The sequence below is a fragment of the Perna viridis genome, chromosome 1 (genome assembly GCF_037379345.1).
Source record: "Perna viridis isolate PV_CMFRI_1.1 ecotype Kerala chromosome 1, ASM3737934v1, whole genome shotgun sequence".
Taxonomy (NCBI): Eukaryota; Metazoa; Mollusca; class Bivalvia; order Mytilida; family Mytilidae; genus Perna; species Perna viridis.
In genome coordinates, this window is record NC_142445.1 from 49,472,248 (window position 1) to 49,496,217 (window position 23,970).

At 33.2% G+C, this 23,970-nt stretch overlaps 2 protein-coding genes, 2 long non-coding RNA genes and 1 pseudogene across 5 annotated transcripts; all 5 read right to left on the minus strand.

The window, feature by feature from the left end:
- Positions 1-1,071: 1,071 nt before the first annotated feature.
- LOC148629157 (vertnin-like) lies at positions 1,072-3,475 on the minus strand. Its single transcript, XM_088545367.1, has 2 exons — positions 3,040-3,475; positions 1,072-2,357 (listed from the first exon to the last, which is right to left on the minus strand). Exons 1-2 carry the CDS (start codon positions 3,054-3,056, stop codon positions 1,187-1,189), a joined length of 1,188 nt encoding a protein of 395 aa, XP_088401493.1. The 5' UTR covers positions 3,057-3,475; the 3' UTR covers positions 1,072-1,186.
- Positions 3,476-6,543: 3,068 nt separating this feature from the next.
- Positions 6,544-12,614, minus strand: LOC148629158 (UDP-glucuronosyltransferase 1A6-like). Its single transcript, XM_088545378.1, is given in 3 exon segments — positions 6,544-7,871; positions 7,874-8,382; positions 9,627-12,614. Coding segments are annotated over 2 exon segments (747 nt in total). The 5' UTR covers positions 8,000-8,382; positions 9,627-12,614; the 3' UTR covers positions 6,544-7,250.
- Positions 12,615-12,731: 117 nt separating this feature from the next.
- Positions 12,732-17,029, minus strand: LOC148629159 (uncharacterized). The gene is made up of 3 exons (XR_015915205.1): positions 16,411-17,029; positions 14,392-14,526; positions 12,732-13,881 (listed from the first exon to the last, which is right to left on the minus strand). It is a non-coding gene; the product is annotated as an uncharacterized LOC148629159 (long non-coding RNA).
- A 931-nt stretch (positions 17,030-17,960) lies between these two features.
- On the minus strand, positions 17,961-19,736 carry LOC148629160 (uncharacterized). The gene is made up of 2 exons (XR_015919354.1): positions 19,577-19,736; positions 17,961-18,684 (listed from the first exon to the last, which is right to left on the minus strand). It is a non-coding gene; the product is annotated as an uncharacterized LOC148629160 (long non-coding RNA).
- Positions 19,737-21,438: 1,702 nt separating this feature from the next.
- LOC148629161 (visual pigment-like receptor peropsin) lies at positions 21,439-23,283 on the minus strand (annotated as a pseudogene). Its single transcript, XR_015919355.1, has 3 exons — positions 22,517-23,283; positions 22,097-22,220; positions 21,439-21,867 (listed from the first exon to the last, which is right to left on the minus strand). The product of XR_015919355.1 is annotated as a visual pigment-like receptor peropsin (transcript).
- Between the last annotated feature and the right edge of the window lie 687 nt (positions 23,284-23,970).

The following is a 23,970-nucleotide window of genomic DNA, read 5'->3' on the forward strand; positions in this document are numbered from 1 at the left end:
GTAGTTTTCACAGTGAAAAGAGCAGGTTTTGGTGCCAACTAGTTTCAACCAAAAAAGATTTGGTAAAGTTCTGTGCATCACTTAAAAAACCGAATTCACTTTTTTTGTTCATATCTTTAGTTTGTATTATGCGTTTATCACATACTTAACCCTCATAAAACATCCAAAAGTGCTATATGGGCAATCTCCTGTGAAAAGCTGATTGAGAGCGAGGGGGTGGGGGAGTGATCGTGATATCAAGTTATCCCTTATTTTCATCAGAAATATCTATCTTTTTTTTTTCAAAAACAGAATGAAAGAATAAATTACGTACGAAGAGCATTAAACAGTTTTGGAAAAAGTACCGACATTAGAGATAACCCACCTTTTGGTGAGCAAACTTTATTCATATTACGAAAGTAAAACGTATAATTCCAATATGATGTGCTTCAAAGCTCTTTAGACCACAGCCGTCGTAAATAAGTGATAAACACATGGCCAACATTTCGTGCAACATATAGGCTGCGTCTATTAAAAATATGAAGAAATTCGTCCTATTAAAATAGAAATAAATCAAGGAAACTCCCTTTTATCATTGTTTTACTACGGGCTGGCCATTTGTATCGCATTGTTTTACCCCGAGCGATAGCGAGTGCTTAGATAATGACATAAATGGCCAGCCCGTGGTAAAACGATGATAAAATGCAGTTTCCGAGATTAATCTCTTACGATTAGTGTAAGGGCCACTGTTTGTATTTCTATGTTTTTCAAATTGTCGACTTTAAAATCTATGTTTCCAACTAAAGTCGGAAATTCCAACTTAAAAGTAGAGGATTCCAACTTTTAAGTCTACAATTTGAAAAAAAAATAAAAATGCAAAGAGTGGCCCTAATACGCTTCCGTAAATTTCGAGTTCAGCTTCAGTTAATTACAGCAATAACAGCACTTACCATTAACGAAATATCGAATTTTCTGGAATTGCGAAAATAAAACCAGCTATGAAGTAAACAGCAGCTCTGGAGCTTGGTCTAAATACGAAGACATGATACCATATATACCTCAAGATATATGTGAAGTTTGAAAAAAGAAACATTTTTTTTTAATATTTTAAAGTCTTACTTTTATTCATAACAAGGAAAAAAGTGTATAAAAATAAATAAGTTAAATTGATAACAAATACTATACATAACAATAATTGGCACGTCAGCTAAGATTGCTCAATTTCATAGAAGCTTACGTCAGGTCCTCTTGAATCTCTATGATGATGTCCAAGAAAGAACCGGAAAATACTTTTCAGTGGATTCTTTCCTCGCTTCAGAGACTTGATTTGTATCCTTTTCGACTGTTTCGCTACTAAGTGAATAGCTAGATCACACTTAGACTCAATATTGAACCTCACTGAATTCGTATTACGGCTTGATTTCTTTGGTGTGTTCTTGTGAGCATTTGATGCGACTGACCTTGTCAATGAATTCTGTCTGCATGGTGTCAATGATCGCGCTCTTGCTGGAACAACAAAGTCTTCTTTATTTATGCTAATGCGTGATTTCAGTCCATTACGTTGTGCTGAAAGTGGTTTTTCGTCTTTTTTTGGATCACACATTGATTTTTGCTTAGACTCTAGAAGAAAGTGTTTTGGAAAGCACGGAGAAAAGTGGTTCGGGCTCCAAAAGTTCCCATCTTTTATCCCAGAAGTGTTTGTCCAAAATATAGCCAATCTTTTCTTTGATAATTGCTTTCTAGGAAATATAATTCTGTTGAGCTCTGGCCTGATTGAAACAGTACTTTTTAGTTTTGGGTAAATAGAATATAGTCTGCATCCTAACATTGATGCTAAACCGTACAAATGCCAGATGCCACAAAAACTTCCTCTCTTTGCTGTGCTCATCACGTCCCGCTCAAACACCTTTTTTATGTTGTCTTCTGAAATATCCATTCCAGGTTTAAAATTGGAGCTGTAAGTTGTTATCGTTGTACAATAAGGAAACGTATCGAACTCGTACATCTTATGATTATCATTGTTAAGATAATAATCCCTATTCAGTGCCAACTCGCATGCAAGTCGAACTCTGATCTCCACGTGGTGCTGTTGATCACCAAATACAAGCATAGATGCACTTCTTGGTAAACAGTTTCCATCACCAGATACTTTAATGGGTACTAAGTCTGGGAATTCCTGTATCGGAAAAATGTCCATTGAGACGGTATCTAGTTTAAATTCTGTTCCATTTTGTGACAATTCTAAAGGAAATCCATGAAGTCTGTCTTTGATGAGCAATGCACACTCTGTAAAAGCTTTAAAGCCTTTGCTCGCAGCAACAGTCAGGTATACCAAACTGTCGTTGAAGAACTGTAACCTCTGCATGTCTGGCTTGGTTCTGTAAGATTGAAAGTGCATTAGGAATAATTCTGAAGTTTATAAAGTTTTCGTTATAAAAATTCTGTAAATCCATGAATGTTGAGCGATTCAAATTATTGGTTCGTCATTAGACTTTTACGATATTATAGCTCGTGTGATTTATATGACTTCAGAACTCTTTGAAAAGTCATAATGAATTATTGAGAAAAAACATTGCTATCATCACTGTATCATTACTTCAAACGTGATGATTACTGTAAATATTGATAATTAATGAAGAGTATTTTTCTAATTTGTGATTGTTCTTGTAATTGTTGTAAGTGAAGAAAGTTAAATGCTTTTACTCGAAAAAAAAAGCCTTTTAACTACACCCTTATACAAATTAACTTCCAAAGAAAAATTAGGTCGGGGGAAAAGGTAACAAAAAAAAAAGATAAAAATGAAACAAATTACAAAAAATCAAATTTGAAAACATTATCACTTCAGTCTGTTTATTTAATGACGTGTTTCATCAAATTTAAAACATTTCTTGGAAGATAAAAATGAATACTGACATTTAATTTATGTTAATTTGCGGTTTTATGGAAAAACTATTAATATACTCGACGAAATATAGTTTTTAAGCCCAATATGATATTGCACATTTCTTCAAAAGAAGACGGTGGTGTATATGGTACAAGGACCTTCATGGTTCTACTAACCTGTCACTGTTACCCATCCTTGTTATCCGGGATCCAATAATCGGTAGTCTTGTCAGTCGTCCTGTCGTTAACCTGGGATTAGTCCAGTTGGTTGTTTAAGCTCCTAACCATTGAATACCTTTTTTCTCTAGCATTTTACATTTATACTAACATTTAAAGCTAAAACTTGTTTGACAGATCAAACATCAAGATTAAGGCAGATGATAATTTACAACACCTTTCCTTAATTGGCGTGTAATATTTTGGCATCTAATTACATTCTTCTAATTGTTCAATAATTAACCTACTGTTGTACAGTTCATTGTTCGCTGGTCACATGTTATAGCTTCCAGTTTTTAACAATATTCTGTCATAAATGTCAACAAATGAACAACAAGGCATATTTATGATCAGTAAGTAAATTAACAGAGTTATCTTTTAGTCATCGAGTTTTTAATTGTTGAAACACATGTAATAAAGTTTGTACAAATTGATATCACAATTATTATCGCCTTTATCAGCATACATGTACCTCGTGCATTCTGTTTTTAGATACTCCTGTAGGGTAAAAATCAAGATAAACATTCCTTTTAGAATTAATTACTAGTAATTGGTTTCATGGATATGTAAATGTATTCATGGCTTGAGGACGGGCGAGCGAATATTTGAAAGTACCTGTGATTATTGTATGCCAATTTTATTGAACATTTAGAAATTGTAGCATAGAATTGCATAAAAAGAATAATAATCTATCCTTTGTGTAACCTTTTCCACGTTTAACCTGTAATGTACTAAACACTGTAAAAGTCAGAGAAGCTTGACTTTTTTTTTGAATTTGACTAAACATTCATAGGCGCCGGAAGCAAGAACTTATTGGTACTGTTTCTGACATAGCGACACGAGATGTCCCTTCCACCTCGCGCAGCTGAAGGCACCAGAAGCTCTGGGGTGAATGGTGTCAAATATATTAAAGTGCATAACATCTGGAAATGTCATTTTTATTCTGAACAAGATAGAAATAAGAAAACAGTTGAAATATGTCCAAAAAAACATTTTATGTGAAAACTATTGGTACGGCATATCGTACCTGTCAAAAGTATTGGTATGATCGAGCAGTACCAATTTTCGTACTGGTTCCTACGCCCATCAACATTATAAAAATGAAGGTAATAAAGTGGGTCCAATTTTGAATAGTGCTGGACAATAAATCACACTTGCTTTGAACATAAAATAGTTGATCTAAAATATCGATACCCTATACAATTAACTATGCTAAAAAATTCCATAACAATTTACAAACAAAACCTGGCATTTATTCTAGTTTATTACAGGAATATTAAGGAAAGAGGATTCCGCCGTAAACTTTTCAAGTTATCGCATGTATAATGTATTTGAAAAGCATCTCCAACCAGCAATCGTTGTACTTCGTAAAATTAATCATATACATGAATGTAAATTTTTTGGTCCTCCGAATGACACCCATGTAAACATACTAAATGTATCCACAATATTTGTTCTCAACGCCAGTTACTCATAAGATTAAAAAATATTGTCTATATATAGGGATATGTCTCCGGTACGCATTTGTTTACCGGTACAATCTATAGGTATAATACAGAAAGTCAATTCAAGTATACTGCTCTGCATTTCTAATTACTGCATCGGAGTCTTAGCAGCGTTTTACCAGAAGAAGAAACCAGAAAATTTATGATCAAATCATTAGCAACAAGAAAATCTATTAATTATTCAAAAAGTTTTTTCCTGTCAAAGTCAACTCATATAAATGTATTAAATCAAAGATTCAAAGAAGCACGCCAATTCTTCAAAAAAACACATAATTACATAAAATATTAACTTTCTTGTTTAATACTGCATCTCTCATGTATACATTCCTATGGTATATGTGCAATGTTGCTTGTTCTTCTGTAGTTTTCTTAAGGTAATTTTACCAGACAAAATTTTGAATTACTGAAACTTTTGACATGCCAACTGTGTGAACTATATTGTTAACCAAACATGTGAATATCTTATGTTTAAGCAAATTTCACATACACATAATTATAAGCCCTTTATGCTTTTATGTAAACATTTAAAATTTAAGCATACCAATTGATTTACAGCTTAAACCTTTTCACTCATTAATAAGTTCAATACTGTTATATGCATCTGAAGTTTGGGGTTTTGAAAATGAAGGTAAAAGAGAAAAGGTCCAAGGGAGAAAAGTCACAAACTTTGTAGAAAAAAAAATACAGGAAAGTTGGTCACAATATTTGTAAGGAGAAAAAGTCAAGGAAAAATACTGATATGTTACAGTGCTTCAAATGGACACAATCATCAAAGACAACCTACCACTTAGTAGGGATGGTTTCATGCACTTGTCAATTGCAGCCTTATTTTCTCAAAATTATTTTCATTGTATTATGTAATGATCATTCATTAAAAACCAAATTCGCTATGCAGAACAGGCCGTTGTCATTGCCACTCTTGGTCTGGTAGATGTGGCTACCGTTTTAAATACATGTAATAAGTACATTAAGAAACTAAATGCGCAAATATAATATAAAATTATTTAATTCCAGTATTAAATTATATAAATAAACTTTTGATCATTTACATAAAAAACTACACATATATATAAACTGTGACTATTCCCTGTGACATTTTTTTCTGTGATTTTTAATCCGTGACCTCTTTTCTGTGACTTTTTTTCCTGCATTCAATATGAAATCTCGGGTCTACCCTTACTGGTCATGGGATCTTAACAACAGAGTTTTATATTTCTTTCGTTAATCTACCGGGGTTAAAATAAGTTGGTATATCAGAATTAAAAAAATAGGATAACCGAAATCCCTTTGGCAAATTGTCATATTTTAGGAAATAAATTAACATATAATATAACTAATCCGTAATATACATTTTTGTGGTATCAAAATGACTAAAATCATCATTTCTGTCGAAGAAAAATAAAATGTCATAATTTCTAAATAAAAAAAACCCATGTAAATCAATATACAGATAGACAAAACACTTTAACTATAAGAGCAATCAAGGGATTCAAGATTCTAGCGGCATTTAATTAAAAACTTTAATTTCTATTAATTAACGTTGTCGACTGCTTCATAAAGTAAATTACATAATTATGTAAAAAGAGAAGTTACTCTATTTCAAAAAGACAGATGAAAATAAGACTAAACTGGCATTCTGCGCGAAATTCGTAAGAGAAGCAAAGGATGTTAAAAACACCATCGGTGTTGCCGACTGACATATCATTATGGCATTGCATTTTGCATACAGTATTTTATTTATAGATATAATTCATCTTTTTGTAGTAATTTGCGCATGAAACAACGATCAGACTATCAGCAAACCAAATACACAAAATTTATACATATTTTCTATCTGTAGGACACAACCAAGTAAACAGTAAAATGGTTAGCGTCAGGTAAAATGCTAGGTCTGACAAAACTTAATACAAGTTTCTAATGCATTTAGACATGTTTGCTGAACAGAAAAGAAAAAAAAATGTAGGAGACTTACTAGTCTTGTTTTATTTTATGTTTACAAAATACCCGTAATATTTACAAACACATAACATAAGAAGACAAAAAGAGATTGAATACATCCACAGTAAAACCAGTACGATGTCTAGTCCAAGAAACACAAAAGCGGGCAAAGTTTGTGATGGTGATACCAAATGAGATCTGCCATATTTGGTCACGTGGTGTACCCAATAAGCAGCCCTTTGTGATGCGTAAAGCGGTTTTGACCGACATATTTTTGATGCCAGTTCTATATTAGTATTGTAGATTTTATTGTTAACAACCTCCCTTATACTCGTCTCTTAATTTTCACGAGTAAAATTTCTGAGATCCATTTTAACACCGAATGATTTAACGACCACCCTTTCTGCGTTGTAGTATTGATCACCATATATCGGTATCGCTATTATCGGAACTCCGTGATATAAAGCTTCATATTGGCCACTATTACCGCACACTCTACAAGTTGACGTATTCCCAAACAGTTAGAGTGTGGAAACGCTCTCGGACTCATGTGGGGTCTGGGAGTAGGCGAGAGCGTCAACACAGCAGCCCAGCCGCTAGTAGGACATACTCTGATCGAGTTCTTCGGTCAGGTATCCCGAAGGTAACACCAGTTGGTCCTACTAACCCATTAACATCGACCGTGAGAGGCCTGTATTGGTATTCAAGGTCGTTAAAAGCCCCCAATCATCATCTATTACCGCAGTGTGTTATAAACGCCCTAGTTCTCTTGTTGGCAAGAATGTCACCTTGTGGTACCCAAGGGTTTTGCAGTATGTTACAATCCTTAAAATATGGTTGATCAATCTTTACCACAAAATTCAACTCCGTAATCCTACGGAATGTTTCGTATAATGTAGATTTCAATCGGTCTGGTAAATATTTTGAATGGCTACCGAAAGTGACAACTATTCCATGCTCCGCAGAATTTACATACTGGAGGATTTCTTCGGGCCGGAAATTTACATTTCCCCATATGCCAAATCCACCTACAAGGGCCATTTTTGGAAGTGTAGGCCTCGTGTAATCTAGGATTTCATCTTGGTCGAGTAAGTAAAAACTAAATTGATAAAGTTTATCGTAAAAATTATCCTGCTTTGACTCAGAAATGTGTCAGTCAATTATTTTATGTGGGAATAAAGAGGACATACCGTACCCACCAAACAGCATTGTTAACAAACGAACAAAATAATTCCTTAATCTGGAAATGAAAGCGAATGGTCCACTGTTAGAAACAAGAATATTCTCAGGGATGCTTAAGTAATCCGCCGGCATTTTGTGAGCAACATTCGGAGTCAAACCTGAAAAAAACAGTATATAACTTCTGGAATATCCAGACATTGAACGAGAATTAGAAATGGCAATGACAAAAGTCCATCTATTATTACAGTTTTGAACTTTTTTTGTTTAAGCTCTGTAATGACTTTTGAATCTTTCATCAACAAATGTGTTGTAGTTTGTGTTGTGTTTTCGAGTGCAGAAAGCTGAGATAGGAAGCCTTTATTTTAAAACCCAATTTCATAGGATTCACGAGCAAATAAGGCGAAGCGGTCATTGATTTTTCCATCATGGTCATATGGAACATAATAAATTTTGTCTTTCAACAAAAGCTTCTTCAACGCTGCGTGATTAGTGAACTTGACTGACAGTAGATAGGTCGCATTGTGACCATACTTCTGTACGAGGATATCAGCAAACCCTTTAGTTGGCATAAAATGAATAAAACGTATGCAGTGGCCGTCAATACCAAAATATTCTCTGCCTGTATAGTGATTGCCAAGAGAGAGGAAAGAAGTATAACTGCAAAGACCGAGTTCACCATCTGAATAGAAAGAAATATTATAGCCAATTAGGAATTAATTTGTGATAAAACATAAAAAGCTTAAATAAGATAAGTAAAACGCACACAAATAAACAAAACAAATTTGAAAAAGATATTAAATTAATCGACGGAATTGAAAAAAAGCACATGAAACTTATTTACATTTTTAAAAAAAAATTTCGTAGACTCCTTTCGTTGTTTTACACTATGTAAGTTTTCAACAATTAAAAAAACAAATATCAAATTCAAGAATTTTCTTTATTTCAAAAATAATATGATAGAGTACGTCATTTTACTGAATTCGGTAATGCAGAATTCGACGGTGAAGTATTTGGCTTGTGGTAGTGACGATGGTAACATCCTGCTGTTACACGGTTTTGATGATTTGCGATTATTACACATTTACTATTAGATAACTGTGTTAATTAGAATTGTATTTTTAAAGTTAAATTCATAACTTGAACTCATGACAGAACTATACGACAAATGCGATGACCTCTCTTCACATTGTCAACATCCCTTTCATCTGTGGCAATTAACATCCCTTCAGCATCTGCGTATGGAGTTCATATAACCCGTACGTTTTGTATCGTTAATATATCTGCACCATGAGAACCGATTTGTTCAACGTGTCATAGTTTTCCTTTCCTCTTTCGTCTACCTGCGGGTGTTTCTAGAAAAGTAGAGGACGCTTTCCTTTCCGGTGCACCTGGTCCATGCTCCCAGTTTGAGTGGAACCCGAGTTGCTCATTTACTTGTGTTTCTTTGTACGTGCTATTTCATGACCTTGTGTGTGTGTGTGTGTCTGTTTCCCTTGTCATTAATTCATGTTCTTTTGATTTTTGCTGTAACCTTGGTTCCCTTGATAACTCTGTTGTGATACAGGAAATATGTTATAGAGTAATCAAGGGAACCAAGGTTACAGCAGCAAATAAAAGAATGTCATCCAGGGACAAAGACCAGACATGGAAAACAGACACACTCAACAAAGAACATAAAGTAACTAAAATCATACATACAAAGTAACAAAAGTAAATGAGCTAAACCTTATATATCCTGAATAAACCGAAAACCTCTCTATACTAGACACTTTTTAAATCCCTTCGCATCAGTTTAAATGCATTTTTGATCTGAGGAAACCGAACATTTGTATGTTTAATATGAACTAATTCTACGTTCCAAAAGGGGTTCGGTTTAGACAGGTTTCACTGTATTCAGTATTAATTGTTATCTATTCCACTTGCCTGAATTATAATAAAGCCCTGGACTCTATATCGTCAAAAAGGATCCAGAAAAGTTTTCGGTTTTATAGTTATCGTAGCTATAAATAGAAGATTATGAATATTATGTACATCAATGAACATTAAAGTGTCAGTCCCTGTAAAAATCATGCAGGCAGTCAGTGTAATATGGTATGAAAAACCCATTATTTTGATAGAGTTACTTTACTATTTACACCATCAGAATCAGGGTGGGGGGATGGGGGGGGGGGGGGTTGACATGCATCTTTATGATTTTTCCCGTTTCGCCTTATTCTTACAACTACTTACAGTTAACTGCTACTGATAATTAAAATTTCAAAATTGTTAATTTTAGTCACATTTTTAAAGAAAGAATATACCATATAAGAAAGCAGTAGGCTAAATTGCTCATGTTTTTGGAATACAAAGAAACGGATGTCGTTATCTACTGATATTGCATGATATCGCTTTTTTTAAAAGTAATCAAGGGAACTAAGATTCTAACGGAAATCAAACGAATGTAATCCAGGGACAAAGACCAGACATGGAAAACAGACAAACACAACAAAGAACATAAAGTAACTAAAATAATACATACAAAAAAAGTAAATGAGCAACTCACTCGGACTCCACTAAAAATTTGGAGCATGGAACAGGTGTACCGGTAGGGTAAGCGTCCTCTGCTTTTCTGCATATCAGGCTTGAATGTTGTGTTAATACTTGCCATATATATGTGAGAATCCTTCTTTGTTTATATTCTACTCTAATCTTGAAAATTCAAGGGCAGGCACGAATACAAACAAGAATTAAGTTAAGTCAACTATATCATACATGTACGTTCTATATCATCTTTGTTTACATTCACATGAACAGTATAAGTAATTATGTACGTGTGCTTGTCTTCAAGTAAAATTGTAAGTTTCGATGAATGTCTTCTATATACCACATCTGAAGAAAAGTAATTTTACTTTCTTGGAAACTAGATACACTTACCATAGTATATTTATGGTATAACGAAAATCTCAATGAAATGGGAGATCATTCACCCTTGGTAGGTTTCTGCCTACAATATAACTCACTTATTTGAATCTATTTTGATGAAAAAATGTAGTTGATTCTATTAAGCCATTTCAGAGTAACAGTATTATACATACCTTGTTTTGTTGTGCCACACGCTTACGTGTATTTTATGGATTTCGGCGAATATCGGTCAAAAATTCGCAAAGCATATATTGCCAGGGGTAGATTTAGGCGGTTTTAGGTTGAAATTATAATTTCTTGCTGATTTTACCACAAAAGATATCTACATTCCACCCACTTTAGAAGAATATTTCAAAAATTTAACCTCAAAAAAATTTTCACCTCTCTCCGCTCGGCGAAATTTTAACTGTGCGCCTCCTGATCTAAAATCCAGGATCCGCCCCTGCAATGGGTTAAAATTTAGACATGGGTCTCCGCATGCACGGCCGAGAGGCATGACGTGATGGTTTTTTTGCGCTATAACTTGCAGCGGGAACCAGACCAACAAATCCAATCGGTACTACTCGGTCATTTCCGCCACACTATAAATTACTTCTGCGATTTATGAATGAATAATATTAAACCCGTTGACTTCGGTAACTCAGTGGACAATCAATAGAATCATGATTCGAACGGTTATAAAAAAGCATAATCCATGGGTAACGCCTATACATATAAAGGAGAAACACGAATTAATCAAAATAGCACACACATAGAAACAATAGTAAATGAGCAACCAGGACTGCACTAAAAGGTAGGAACACAGACCAAGTAAACCGACAGGGTAAGTGTCCTCTGCTCTTATTAGAAACACTTGCCGAGCTGCTCAAAATGTGCTTTCGACAAACTCTTGTATTACGTATGAGTTGTGATACGAAAACTCCATACTCGGAGAATGAAGGGATGTTGCCACAGAAGAAAAGAAAGTTGTTGATACGGAGAAGTTATCGCGTTTGTCGTATAGTTTAGGCGTGATGTTTTCCTTTTCCATCGATCTCTAAAAAGTCAAGCTATAAGGCTGGCTTTATAGTGTCTGTAGTGTCCTTTATCTCAAGTTTTTTGGGTGCAGTTGCGATGTATTAAGTCCCCATATCCAGGATTGTTTAGAGACAATAGTCGATAACTATGTAAAGGAAACTGAGTTCAAAGGATCTAGCTAAACGAAATTCCATATTTTAAATAAGGCCAGCCTGAAATAGGTCAGCGATTAACGGAGCGCAATTGATACCAATTGAGTTGCGCGCTAAAAGATTATTAACCGGTCAATAGTTCCCTAACTATTTTGCACTCCCTAAATCTCCTTGATATCAACTGTAAATTATATTTTGCGAAAATTTTTTATTGATGTTGAAGGATTGGCTATGCTTTTAAGACTTCTCTCGGAATTCTCGGCTTTTATTGTTATTCAAGGTCGAGTCCAGATATTTCAAATTTCAGTCAGACGACAGAAACATCATGGACGGTGCCCAGTCGTCGGCAGGTCGATTTGCGTGTCTATTGTCATTTCAAGGTAAAAATTATAATAGAATGTGTGTCTACTAGCATAGATGTATTGAGTTCCTAATTTCCTGGGATCTAATATGTCGCTTCTTTCAGTCTTTGGTATAAAGATGTGTCTATTGTCTTTTCGGTAGAACAACACACTTATGACTGTATAGTCGGGGAATAGTAAGTTTATTTTCCCCTCATACCAAACTATTGCTTACCCTGGTTTCCTGTTACGTTTTCACGTACGAATATAGCGCGTAACATCTGTAATTCCAATTTATGGAACGTAGTCTACGGTATTTAGGACCTTTATCAAAGACTTTACGGGGAGATTCGTTTCCTATTTTAAAGCTCCTCAAATGATGCGAGTGGAAAGACTATATTTGAATGGAGAATCGTAGAAAGAATAGTCAGGTACTCGAATTAAGGTCTACGTTCTTATTTGATGAAAAAAGGAGTTAATATTAGAAGTGTAATCAAGGATCTAGTGTTAGTCAAAAGAATTTAATCCAGGGACAAAGACCAGACATGTAAAACAGACAAACACAACAAAGAACATAAAGTAACTAAAATAATACATACAAAGTAACAAAAGCAAATGAGCAACTTGGACTCCACTAAAAACTGGGAGAAGTGGAATTCATTAAAATTCATGTAGGCGTGCAATTCGAAGCACGACAAAAACGAGACAATAGAACTGATGAAAGGTAACCAGTGGCCCAAAATTACAAAAATCATCTTTATTGACACGAATATCACTCATTATAAATCTGTATAGATAAGGTGAATATAGAACACACATACATGTAACATTTTCACACGCTTTCAATAGGTCTGGATTTTTTTGGTTACTATAAGTGCATATGGACAAGATAGAAATTGATAAATAATGTAACGATGGCTTCATCAATAGTTATTGTATTGTATAGAGTTTCGTTGAAGTGCAAATAAAATTCACTATTTGGTGAACCTTAGGTCCACCAGCAGTAGCATCGACCCAGCGGTTATTCAATTAAAACATACCAATCTTATATATATTGCAAATTGTTGCGATTTAGTCCAAGTTTTTACGAATAACGAATGAAAAGAAACGATAACCTTACGAGATTTTACGAATATTTGCGATTTAGGTTCGAACGGTTATGATACATTAATTCATATAAAATGATGCAATGCACTCTCATGCGTTCTTCAATTAATATTCAGGGAAAATTGACATGGTTTAAGAGAGAAACAAGTAAATAGTATATCAAAACTTCTTTCGACTTATACTCCCATTCACATGACAACCTAACACTCTTTACCCAAGACAAACCATTCGTGTAAATTCGTAAAGTACTTTCGTGAATTCGTTTTTTTCCGTTAAGCTATCGAAAAACGATCATAATCTTCTCGCAATCATTCCATAAACGTAAAACAGTCGTATAAAATATCGAACAAAAAAGTTCTTGCAAATGCTTTAAATTGCGACTTCTTGTGAAAGCTTTACTAGTTCCGCGATTGGTGAACGATACCTTACGAATTGTTCTGAGGGTTTTGGGAGCTTTTCACGAATAAAAAAAATAATAAGATGATAAAAAAAAGTAAAATCCGTATAACAAATGGAAATATTTAGACAAAAAACCGGAAACTGGAAACAACTGCAATGGTACTGACTTTGTACAGGCACTTTTGATGGAAATGCTGGGTTAAACCAAATTCTATGGTGCTCTAAACCTCTTTTCCAATACAGTTCACTGTATCCGGTAGACTGCAAAATAAACAAGCATCAGAAAACTGCCAACACACAAAGTTGGCCAAATCCATAGTTGAAACAGTACAAATAATATAATTATGATATTATGAAACTTATGTATTACTATAAATTATTTGTCAGATACAGAATCTTTCTTGATAGATCGAAAAAAAAATCTTTTTGAGCAGCATATGAGACGAACATTTTTCAAACCTTTCTTTGGCTCCCTTCGAAATCACGATATGGCCACTTACTCTTGCATACCTAAATAACTGACGAATATAAACAATATAAATAATATATGCAGGGGAGGCTGGTATATGAAATCATATTTATTTAAACAAAAAGTTAAAAAAGAAAATTAAAGTTCTCAGAATTTCTAATTTTATTGATAACGTTCAGCAGCTTACACAAACGCAACGTGGACAATGCTATATTGCGCATAAATCAAGATTGTTTTTCCAAAATCATGACCGATACGGATCAACGACCTCCATATTTCATAAATAATCTTATTTCACCGACCTTGACCTTCAACGAGCAGCATGGCGGGTATCTAGTAATACTGGTGTTGGATTCAGTCATCGGATTCTTTCGGTATGGCCAGCTCTTCTCAAAAGTCAAACCATGAATTGGCTGATATTCTATTACCTTTTCAAGCTGCAGATGTATAGAATGAAGTTTGTTTATTCTACATACTAAGTACCTATCACATGAACTTTACTTTATTGCAAAATCTATTTTACATAAATGATGATCATAAATATCAGACTGTTTACATCAATTTGTACCAATGTAATAGTTCTAGTTACTGTTTTACAAGAAATTTAACCAAGTGCTTAATTTTTGCACCAAACACTTTAAACTTGTCCTTAAACTCACTAAGCATTCCAAGGTATTATAATAAGCATATGTTTTCGGTGTCGTTTTCTTGGTTAAAGCTTACATTTAATACACCCTTAGAGTTACAGCTAATGGCTTAGTTAAAAGGGTGATCTCCTTTATGTCAAGTTGTACTTGACATGGAGTATATTTATTTCAGCCATAGATAGTTTTCATTATAAAGTGGACTAATATCCGTCTTTCTAATATTGTATATCAATGCATTAGTTAGGTATTTAAAAAAGAGTTATTTTAGTAATTATCAGACCGAATCTTCTATCTCATATTGCAGATATTTCTTGCTTCTCCTTTCTTGATTTCTAAATGTATTTAGAAGTTGTAACAATAAAAAAATAAAAAAAAACAACAAAAAAACAAAAAAACAACAAAAAAACAAAAAAACAAAAACAAAAACGAAAAAAAAAACAACAAATAAAAACCAAACAAAACCAAAACAAGACGAACAAACAAACAATAAAAAACAAAGAAAATAGAGATGTATGAGATAAAGCAATGTAGAGGCCGAAGAAACAATTTTGGAGATCACTTTGTTCAGCAATGATAGTTGTATTCATTACAATTATAGTGTTTGTTCATGATTTCCAACTTGTTTTCAAATCATATTAACATGAGCTTATACATTAAAGCCCTATATAAAATAAGTATCAGGTATGTATTTTTATATATTCATTTATCACCATTGTAAAAAAAAGAATTCCAGAGAACAAGAAGTCCAGAGAACCAGGACTATTTTAAGAATTCTCCAATTTTGCAGTATATATAAATGGCAAGAGCAGTTCAGAGTGTATTAAAAACGACCACCTCAAACTTAGATCGGTTTAAATAGTCTTTATTCGTTGATTAAATTAAGTGCCCATTAAAATATCTTTGAGTTCGAATTTTCAATCGACGGTTTGTTTATAAAATGGTGTTCACATTTATTCAATATTCAAACTGCAGCCTTGTGAGGGACAATCACATTTTGTTACTGAAGTAGTACATTATTTTACATGTTACTCACCTTACATTTAAGTTAAAGAATAAAGTCTGCGAGACTGAAAGAGTAATCAAGGGAACCAAGATTCCAGCGGAAATCAAAAGAATGTAATCCGGGTACAAAAACTAGACACGGTAAACAGACAAACACTACAAAGAACATAAAGCAACTAAATTAACACATACAAAGCAACAAAAGTAAATGAGCAACTCGGACTCCACTAAAAACTGGGAGCATGGACCAGGTGCACCGGTAGGGTAAGCATCTGACTTTCTAGAAACACCCGCAGAGTAGTCCAAAAAGTCAAGACCGGGGCAGACGAAAGAGGAAAGGAAAACTATGACACGTTGAACAAATCAGTTAATTTTCGTGGCGCAGATGGATGCATTGAAACGATCCACAAGTTCATGATGACGACCATAAACCTTGTGTAGTGATGACTTCAATCTTGTAGCAACATAACCCTGTTCCAGAAGCCTAATTGTAAGAAGTTTAGCGGAACAAAATGTCTGTGTAGTTAGGCAAGCTTTGGCTGAGTATGAGTTGTGATATGAAAACTCCATACGCAGGTGCTGAAGGGATGTTGCCACAGATGAAGAATTCTTTTGCAAAATGTTTATGGGCGCTGTGATTACTTTGTCAATTGATATGTTTATTTGTCTTACCAAAAAGAAAGATTTTTCATCCTCTTCAAATATATCCTCTTCCGTACAACGTCTTACTTGTATTACTCTTATTCTATTACAACAAGAATGAAGCTACAAAAAATAGCAACACTCTACTTATGATCCTTTCGCATGGCAAATATTAGCGAAGAGTTAATTATAGCGGAAATCAAAAGAATGTAATCCAGGCACAATGACCAGACATGGAGAACAGATGCACATTAAAGAACCAAAATGACGCATATACAGAAACAAATGTAAATGAAAAAATTAAGTCTGAATTGGCGTCTTTTATTGGTCGGGTAGTTGTCCATATAGAAAAGGCACATCAAAACGTACATGACATTTCCGCGAGGAATATTTTGGAAGATACACAAATTCACTTTCAAGAGGAAGTGGACGCATGTCAACAAACAACAACTTCTTGAACTTGATTGTTTCCACAATATCCAGTAACCTTCAACGAAGATACGCATGAGACAATGCGATTATCTTGTCCTTTTGATAAATTCCAGATATGGTGCCATAAACGACCTTGTTTGCTCGGTAGTAACCTGATGTATGGTAATATTTCAATCCCCTGATCAATTTTTTTCCCGATAAAATGTCTTTCTTTAAAGTTTTGTGTCAATAGCGTCTTGAGTCTTGTATAAATGTTATAAAGCTCAATGCCCTTGAAACAGATGAGAAGACATTACAAATTAATTAATATTACTGATTAAATCAACAACACAGCATTTTGTAGCCTTCTTGTCTCGTATAGAATTATATCTATTTTATGCGGGTATTTAAAACATACCATCTTATGGACCTTGGACCACGAATACCCCATCCTTTACAATCAATAATTCACCAATATCTTATGGCGTAAACCGGAGATTTTTGCTACAGTTTTATTTTCGCTTTTCTACAGTAGTGGTGTGCAAGGAAAATAAATGGACCGAATATATTTTGATACCTTGGGCAAAACAGATAAATGCAAATGAGACTTAGAGTGTATACATTAAGTAAAAAATCACGTTCGTGTCTTCTTTCATTTCTTAAAATAAAAAAGCGAATGGTTTTTGACATTTGGTTTTAATGTAAACACTGATGAACTTCCCGCACAACAAAATTTGGAAAATGAATGCTAACGATAACTAAGAGTAATCAAGGGAACCAAGATTATAGCGGTAATCAAAAGAATGTAATCCAGGGACAAAGACCAGACATGGAAAACAGACATACACAACAAAGAACATAAAGTAACCAAAATCATACATACAAAGTAACAAAAGTAAATGAGCAACTCGGACTCCACTAAAAACTGGGAGCATGGACCAGGTGCACCGGTAGGGTAAGCGTCCTCTGCTTTTCTAGAAACACCCGCCGAGTTGCTCATAAAAAGTCAAGTCCGGGGTAGACAAACGAGGAAAGGAAAACTATGACCCGTTGAATAAATCAGTTCTCATGGTGCTGATGGATACATCATAACGATCCACGAGTTCATGGTAACGACCATAAAACTTCTGTACTTCTAAACGTTGTAATATAAAGAAGACTTCCAACTATTAACTTAATAATTTGTTTAATATATCAGACATCAAAATAATGATAATATTCATTCACATATATTTTTCTTTATCATCCTGTTGTTAGATAATCTACCTAACTCGAACAAGACATGTAAAAGGATAACCTCTTCAAGGACAGATAAGACATCCTTAAATTATATCTGACTTGTGGAATTATTCTCGCCCTGAAATAATGTCCAGATAATTCACATTAGAAATAATAATATATAGAACAAGTTTACTGCAACATCCCATTGCTCAAATGATTTAGGAAGACGACCTCAGTCGAATAATGTGAAGCGACTTTTCTCTTAAATTTGAACTGTTTAAATCCGGAGACCAAATAATCAAGCACCACAATGTTTACGTTGTTAAATATGTAATTATTCTGTTACAAGGATGATTGTCGTGTTGGTATTTTGACCAAAAACCTTGTTTACTGCATATAACTTAACAAGAAAGACAAATCTTCATTCGAGAATTAGCTGATGACAAAATGATGATTGAACTGACGTCGAGTATAGTTATTTATGTGGTCGAAAAAAAGTACAGGGTTTCGTCATAAATTCACACATAAGTACCATTGTTAGCCTTGATATAGAGTCAAATAGTGTAAAAATACAGGTATGAGCAATGCTAAAATTCGTAACTAGAAGCTTTTCCACGGCCCGTTCAATGTTATTGCTGCAGCAGATTCGGGACAAAAATCTATTTTGAGACCCTGAAAACAAAGAAACAGTCTTGTATCAGGAAAGCACATTCACCAGCACATAGAACTGTTAGCATCTATTCCCGGATAAGCAAAAAGAAGAACAAAATGATACACAAGTTTTCTGTTTTTTTTCTGTTTTTCGAGGATTGAAAATTTAATAAGAAGAGAAACAAACAGATATTTTGTAACGCTGTTACTCTAGAAGTATTTTTATTTATTTTGTACAACTAAAGATATCTTTTAGATTCAGTTTACACACCATAAATACAAATTAGGCATGCATCTTTTCTTTGGAATTTGATTGATAACAATTTGATTTTATGAATGGAATGAGCTCTTTGAAAGGTTATTATGGCAAGATAAAGTGGACAAAAATGAGCATTTTCTAATATTAAGAAAATGATATTTTAATATTACAAATTCATTTTCTAACATTACAAATTTCTTATGTCACAAAACACTTTTTTAATATTAAAAATTCAACGATTTTTTAATATAAGAAATTGATTTTCTTTCTAATATTAGAAAATGGATTTGTCGTATACTGTTGCGATTTTTTAATATCAGAAAATCATTTTGTAATATTAAAAAATGTGACTGATTTTGTAATATTGCAAAGGGATTTTTTAATATTACAAATTCATTTTCTAATATTACAAAGTCAATTTGTAATATTACAAACTGTGTGATATTTTATAATATTACTAATTCAGAAATTTATAATATTAGAAAATGAATTTTTAATATTGCAAAATTTCTAATATGAAAAAATCTTTTCTAATATTAAAAAAAATGATTTTGTAATATTAAAAATTCATTTTCTAATATTACAAAATATTGATTTTTGTCCACTTTGGCTTGCCATAGTTTAGATTAAGGTATTTATTGAGTGTAAATATACCTTGATTATGATTTAGAGATAACGATCCAAATTTCCATGATGCGACTTTGTTCCTCATATTATCACCTAATTGTGAATATAAATTCAAACACAAATTTTCTTCATGGAAAGAAATACAAATATTAACAAAATTATGCAAAATATATCGGAGGCACGACCTTCTTCTGATTTTGTGAAAGAACAAGTTTTTGAAAGGAACCGTCGAGTAATTAAAAAAATAAACGCAAAATACCGCAAACAATCTGAGGTGACTTGGAGTATATGTAATGTAGTTATACCAGTGCTTATTAAATAACATGTTATTACGTCATAATCGGTAAATCAGCTGTCACATCAGCACAAAGAACAGAAAACAATCATTACTCATTATTTCAGAAGAAACTGTGTATTTTTCAACCAAGCGCCGATATTTAAAAAAAGAATTTGGCAAGGGACCTTTTGAGACATATTTCCTCATATCTTTGATTCAGGCTCTGGCGTAGCGAATCAATGTGCACTATAAGCACCATATACAGGAGATGAAGGTTTATTGCTGCACAGGTAATGGAAATTTATGATATTAAAAATTAAAGTCGTCTCTTTATCATAAATTTAATTGCTGAGATGACCATTGTTGTCAAATTCGAGGTTTAGGTCATAAAAAAAAAAAAAATAAAAAAATAAAAAAAAAAAAAAAAAAAAAACAAGCTGTTTCTGTAGTCTCGGAAAAGTGTAAAGTCGCAATTATGATTATAACTGGTATCGAAACAAATCATTAAGGAATAAACAATAGCATCAATAGTGAACTATTAAAAGATTAAAATTTCCATCTTTTTAATGCAAATATGTGTGCGTTTATTTTTTTATTGTGTGTGTGTTTTTTTCCTAAATTGAATTTGTTTATGTTCTCTATATCAACAGATTAATAGTCAAAGTTTGTAATCCAGGGAGAAAGACCAGACCTGGAAAACAGACATACGCAACAAAGTACATAAAGTAACTAAAATCATGCATACAAAGTAACAAAAGCAAATGAGCAACTCGCACTCCACTAAAAATTAAATTAAAAAATTTAAAATCAAAATTGCATTAGGGCTACTGGGGACTTTTTAGGTCTGTTGTGATAAAATTTTCGTATGCAATTTTCATTGTCTTTTTATGCAAATATTATGTGTATGTTTATTTATATATTGTGTGTGTGTTTTTTTTTCTGATATTGAATTTGTTTATGTTCTCTATATCAACAGATATAGAAGTTTAGGGAAACGAAAATTAATAGTATGCGATTTATAGATAATGATAAAATGACTTTATAAATCTTTAATAAAAATTCTTGTAGAAAAAGTCATTTTTCGAAATAATTCATTTTTGTACTGCATTTGTTTTTCTATATTGCTTAATTTTATGACAACAGACCTAAGAAATCCTCAGGAGGCCTAGTGCAATTTTGATTTTAAATAATTTAATTCAATTTTCTCTCTTTGAATGTTGGAACATTTATTTGATTTTATGATGTAAATTTAATTAAAAAACTCCATATGTTCAGGCTATATAACATAGCTAGGGCACTTAAAATAACTTGAATATCTATAGATGTTTTTGTGCTGCTCAACTGGCATCTATATTTAAATGAGTTCATGTCACATGACTCAGTTATGTACCGAATATTCAAATAGCTCTTCCAATAAAATTTTGAAAATATGCCCCGGAGTTCGTTTGTTCTATAGAAAAGGGTATGTAGTGGAAGATTTTGTAATTTTTAAGAATTTTTCCCATATTTATAAAAACTCAGTTATAGCAGTTTTGATGAGTTGTGAAGAATCATAATACATATTGGTTGTGAACTACGTAGAATAGGTGTAAGGTTATAAGAAACGGGTCTTTAACGCTGTAGTTATATATTTTTTCACATATAAATTTCAAATTCTCTTGTCTTTTTATTCAAACCGAAGACTCAGCAATGGTTATTTCAATAATCTGACGCTTTGACTTATGTAGCCGTATGGTTTGCACTTCCTTTTCACTTCCAGATCTAGTTTTAGTTGTTAACGTTGTGTTTTTTGAAGTTGTCTTAGGCAGTTCCCTTTGAAATACCACAACTTTCATCGTGTCTGATTTCAAACATGGAAAAATCTCCATGGCAACTTTTCGCATCTTACGATCTCGTCCAAGATACACTAGAGGGGTGAGGAAACTTCCAGTTTTTGTCAACATGGTAGGGATAGCGGATATCAAAGGGGGGATTTCTGATGATTTGCAAACTGACCAAATTAAGATGACCGCATAGGGTGTCCAGCATAACAAAAAAACCCCTGGAAATGCAAAAAAAGAAAGATTTAATGCATATGCAAGACATTTTTTATGTAATTGACAAACTTAAGTTAAATTGTTAATTCACATTAAATCCATGCTTAAAATGACGATACTTTCCAAAGAGTTAATACAAATTTGATGTATGTGTACAGCTTAATGTAAATGTGAATGAGTATATTATATCACACATGATTTTCGTTCAACCCATAGTAAATGGAAGAAACTAACCTAGAATAGAGATCATTGTTAAAGCAACTCTTATCTCCAACGCTGTATATCTTTTCCGGTTCATGGAATATGGTGTATCAGTGTTCTTGTTTCCAGGGAAAAGATTTTTTCTTGTTTCTAGTATCTGAAAAACCATGATAACAAAATTATCTTTCAGAAATGTTGATTTCCCTATCGAATACATTAACATTGGAAATTAATAAAGGGAAACTTAACAGTTAATTATCCTTTCCTTTCGTTACGATTTCAAAAATCGAGCTTTTAACCCCTCCCCCCCCCATACAAAAAATCTAGAAATTTGAAAGTAAAATCTATATGTCTATTATCTTTCGAAATATTGCTTGAACAGTTGCTGTCCTTGCTTTCAGCAAATGTATTTAGATTGTCTTTTTTTGATTTACGAGGAACTGAAATATATACCTTAGAAAATATTCTCCAGTAACAACAAGTAATAACTGAAATAGGAATGACAAATGCAACACCTAGCAAACACATCAGATAAACTCTAGATCTCGTTCCATCATCTGTTATATCAGGGGAGCAAGAAGTCCCAAACCCCTCGTATGTATATCGGTTCCATCCTACCAGAGGAGGCACGGAAAGGGTAAACGATAGAACTAACGCTCCAGAAGTTGTTATGCGACTAAACACGTTAACCTCAATATTCTTAAAAATACTGCAAACTACCATCAGGTATCTATCAATGGCAATAATAGTCAGCATATACATGGAACTAAGGCCACAAAAAGTCCGTAGTATGTACAGCCGTCGTCGGTAAACAGCCATCGACCCACAAAGCTCGATGAAATAACCATAGGGTTCCCAAATAATGAGGTTATCAGCGCGATGAGACAAACTGCGGCGATGTAAGTGTTAATCCTTGTAAGGAAACTTCTCTTCTTAAAGAACAGTATATAAATAACCGTTCCGTTTGTTAAGAGTGACAGAACTGTTGTTGTTAAAAGTATACTGCCTGTGACAATATGAATCCATAGTTCTGAAATGGGCTCATCGTTGTTCGGGCATAGAAATTCGGTATCATTCTGAGAATAAATTGATGAGAGATTTCTAACTTGTCCCAATTGAATATCCTCGAAGCTTCCTTCATTGGATTCACATGTACAGTTCATGGTATTTACAGGGCAAGAAGTGACGTTCGGCTCGTGACTGTTATATTTAACTGTAAAAAAGTCTTTTGGATCTGTTAATAATATATGTAAGTGACATTCTGACAATGCCAATGATTTATTAAATCAATGCACAATGTGTTGTATATTACTTAGATGATTAATGTTTTTTTTTGCAATATCTGGTACAATAATGGCGTAATAATAGATACACATATTAAACAAATTACAATGACAGAAATAAAAAAGATTGGAAATAATGATAATTTTCTCAAGATGCCCATATATCTAGTTTGTGAACAATTTTAGGCACTTCAACAAAATGTTTTCAATTTAAAGATAATATAACTACAAATTTGATATTTACCAACTATCCAAACGTAAAAAACAGTCAGTACTTCTCGGGAGTTTGTTGCAAGATGAGTGAAAATAATGATTGTGTAACAGGTGACAAAATTAGAGATTATTCTGAATTACAAGAAATGTACACCAAATTATTGGAATACTTTGCATAATAGTGATAATAAATCTTATGTGCTAATTGAACAATTGGTACAAAACTGATAGACTAGTAAGTGGGCGAAATATAGAAAACAATTAATAAATTATAATAATTCGGTGTCTTAATCAGTTTTAAAAAAAATAATGTCTTTTGGAACAAATAATCAAAGATTTAATGAAAGTTCTGAGCCAATAACATAATCTGACTTAAAAAGAAAAACGTAATTTGATTATCAAAAAGTCTAT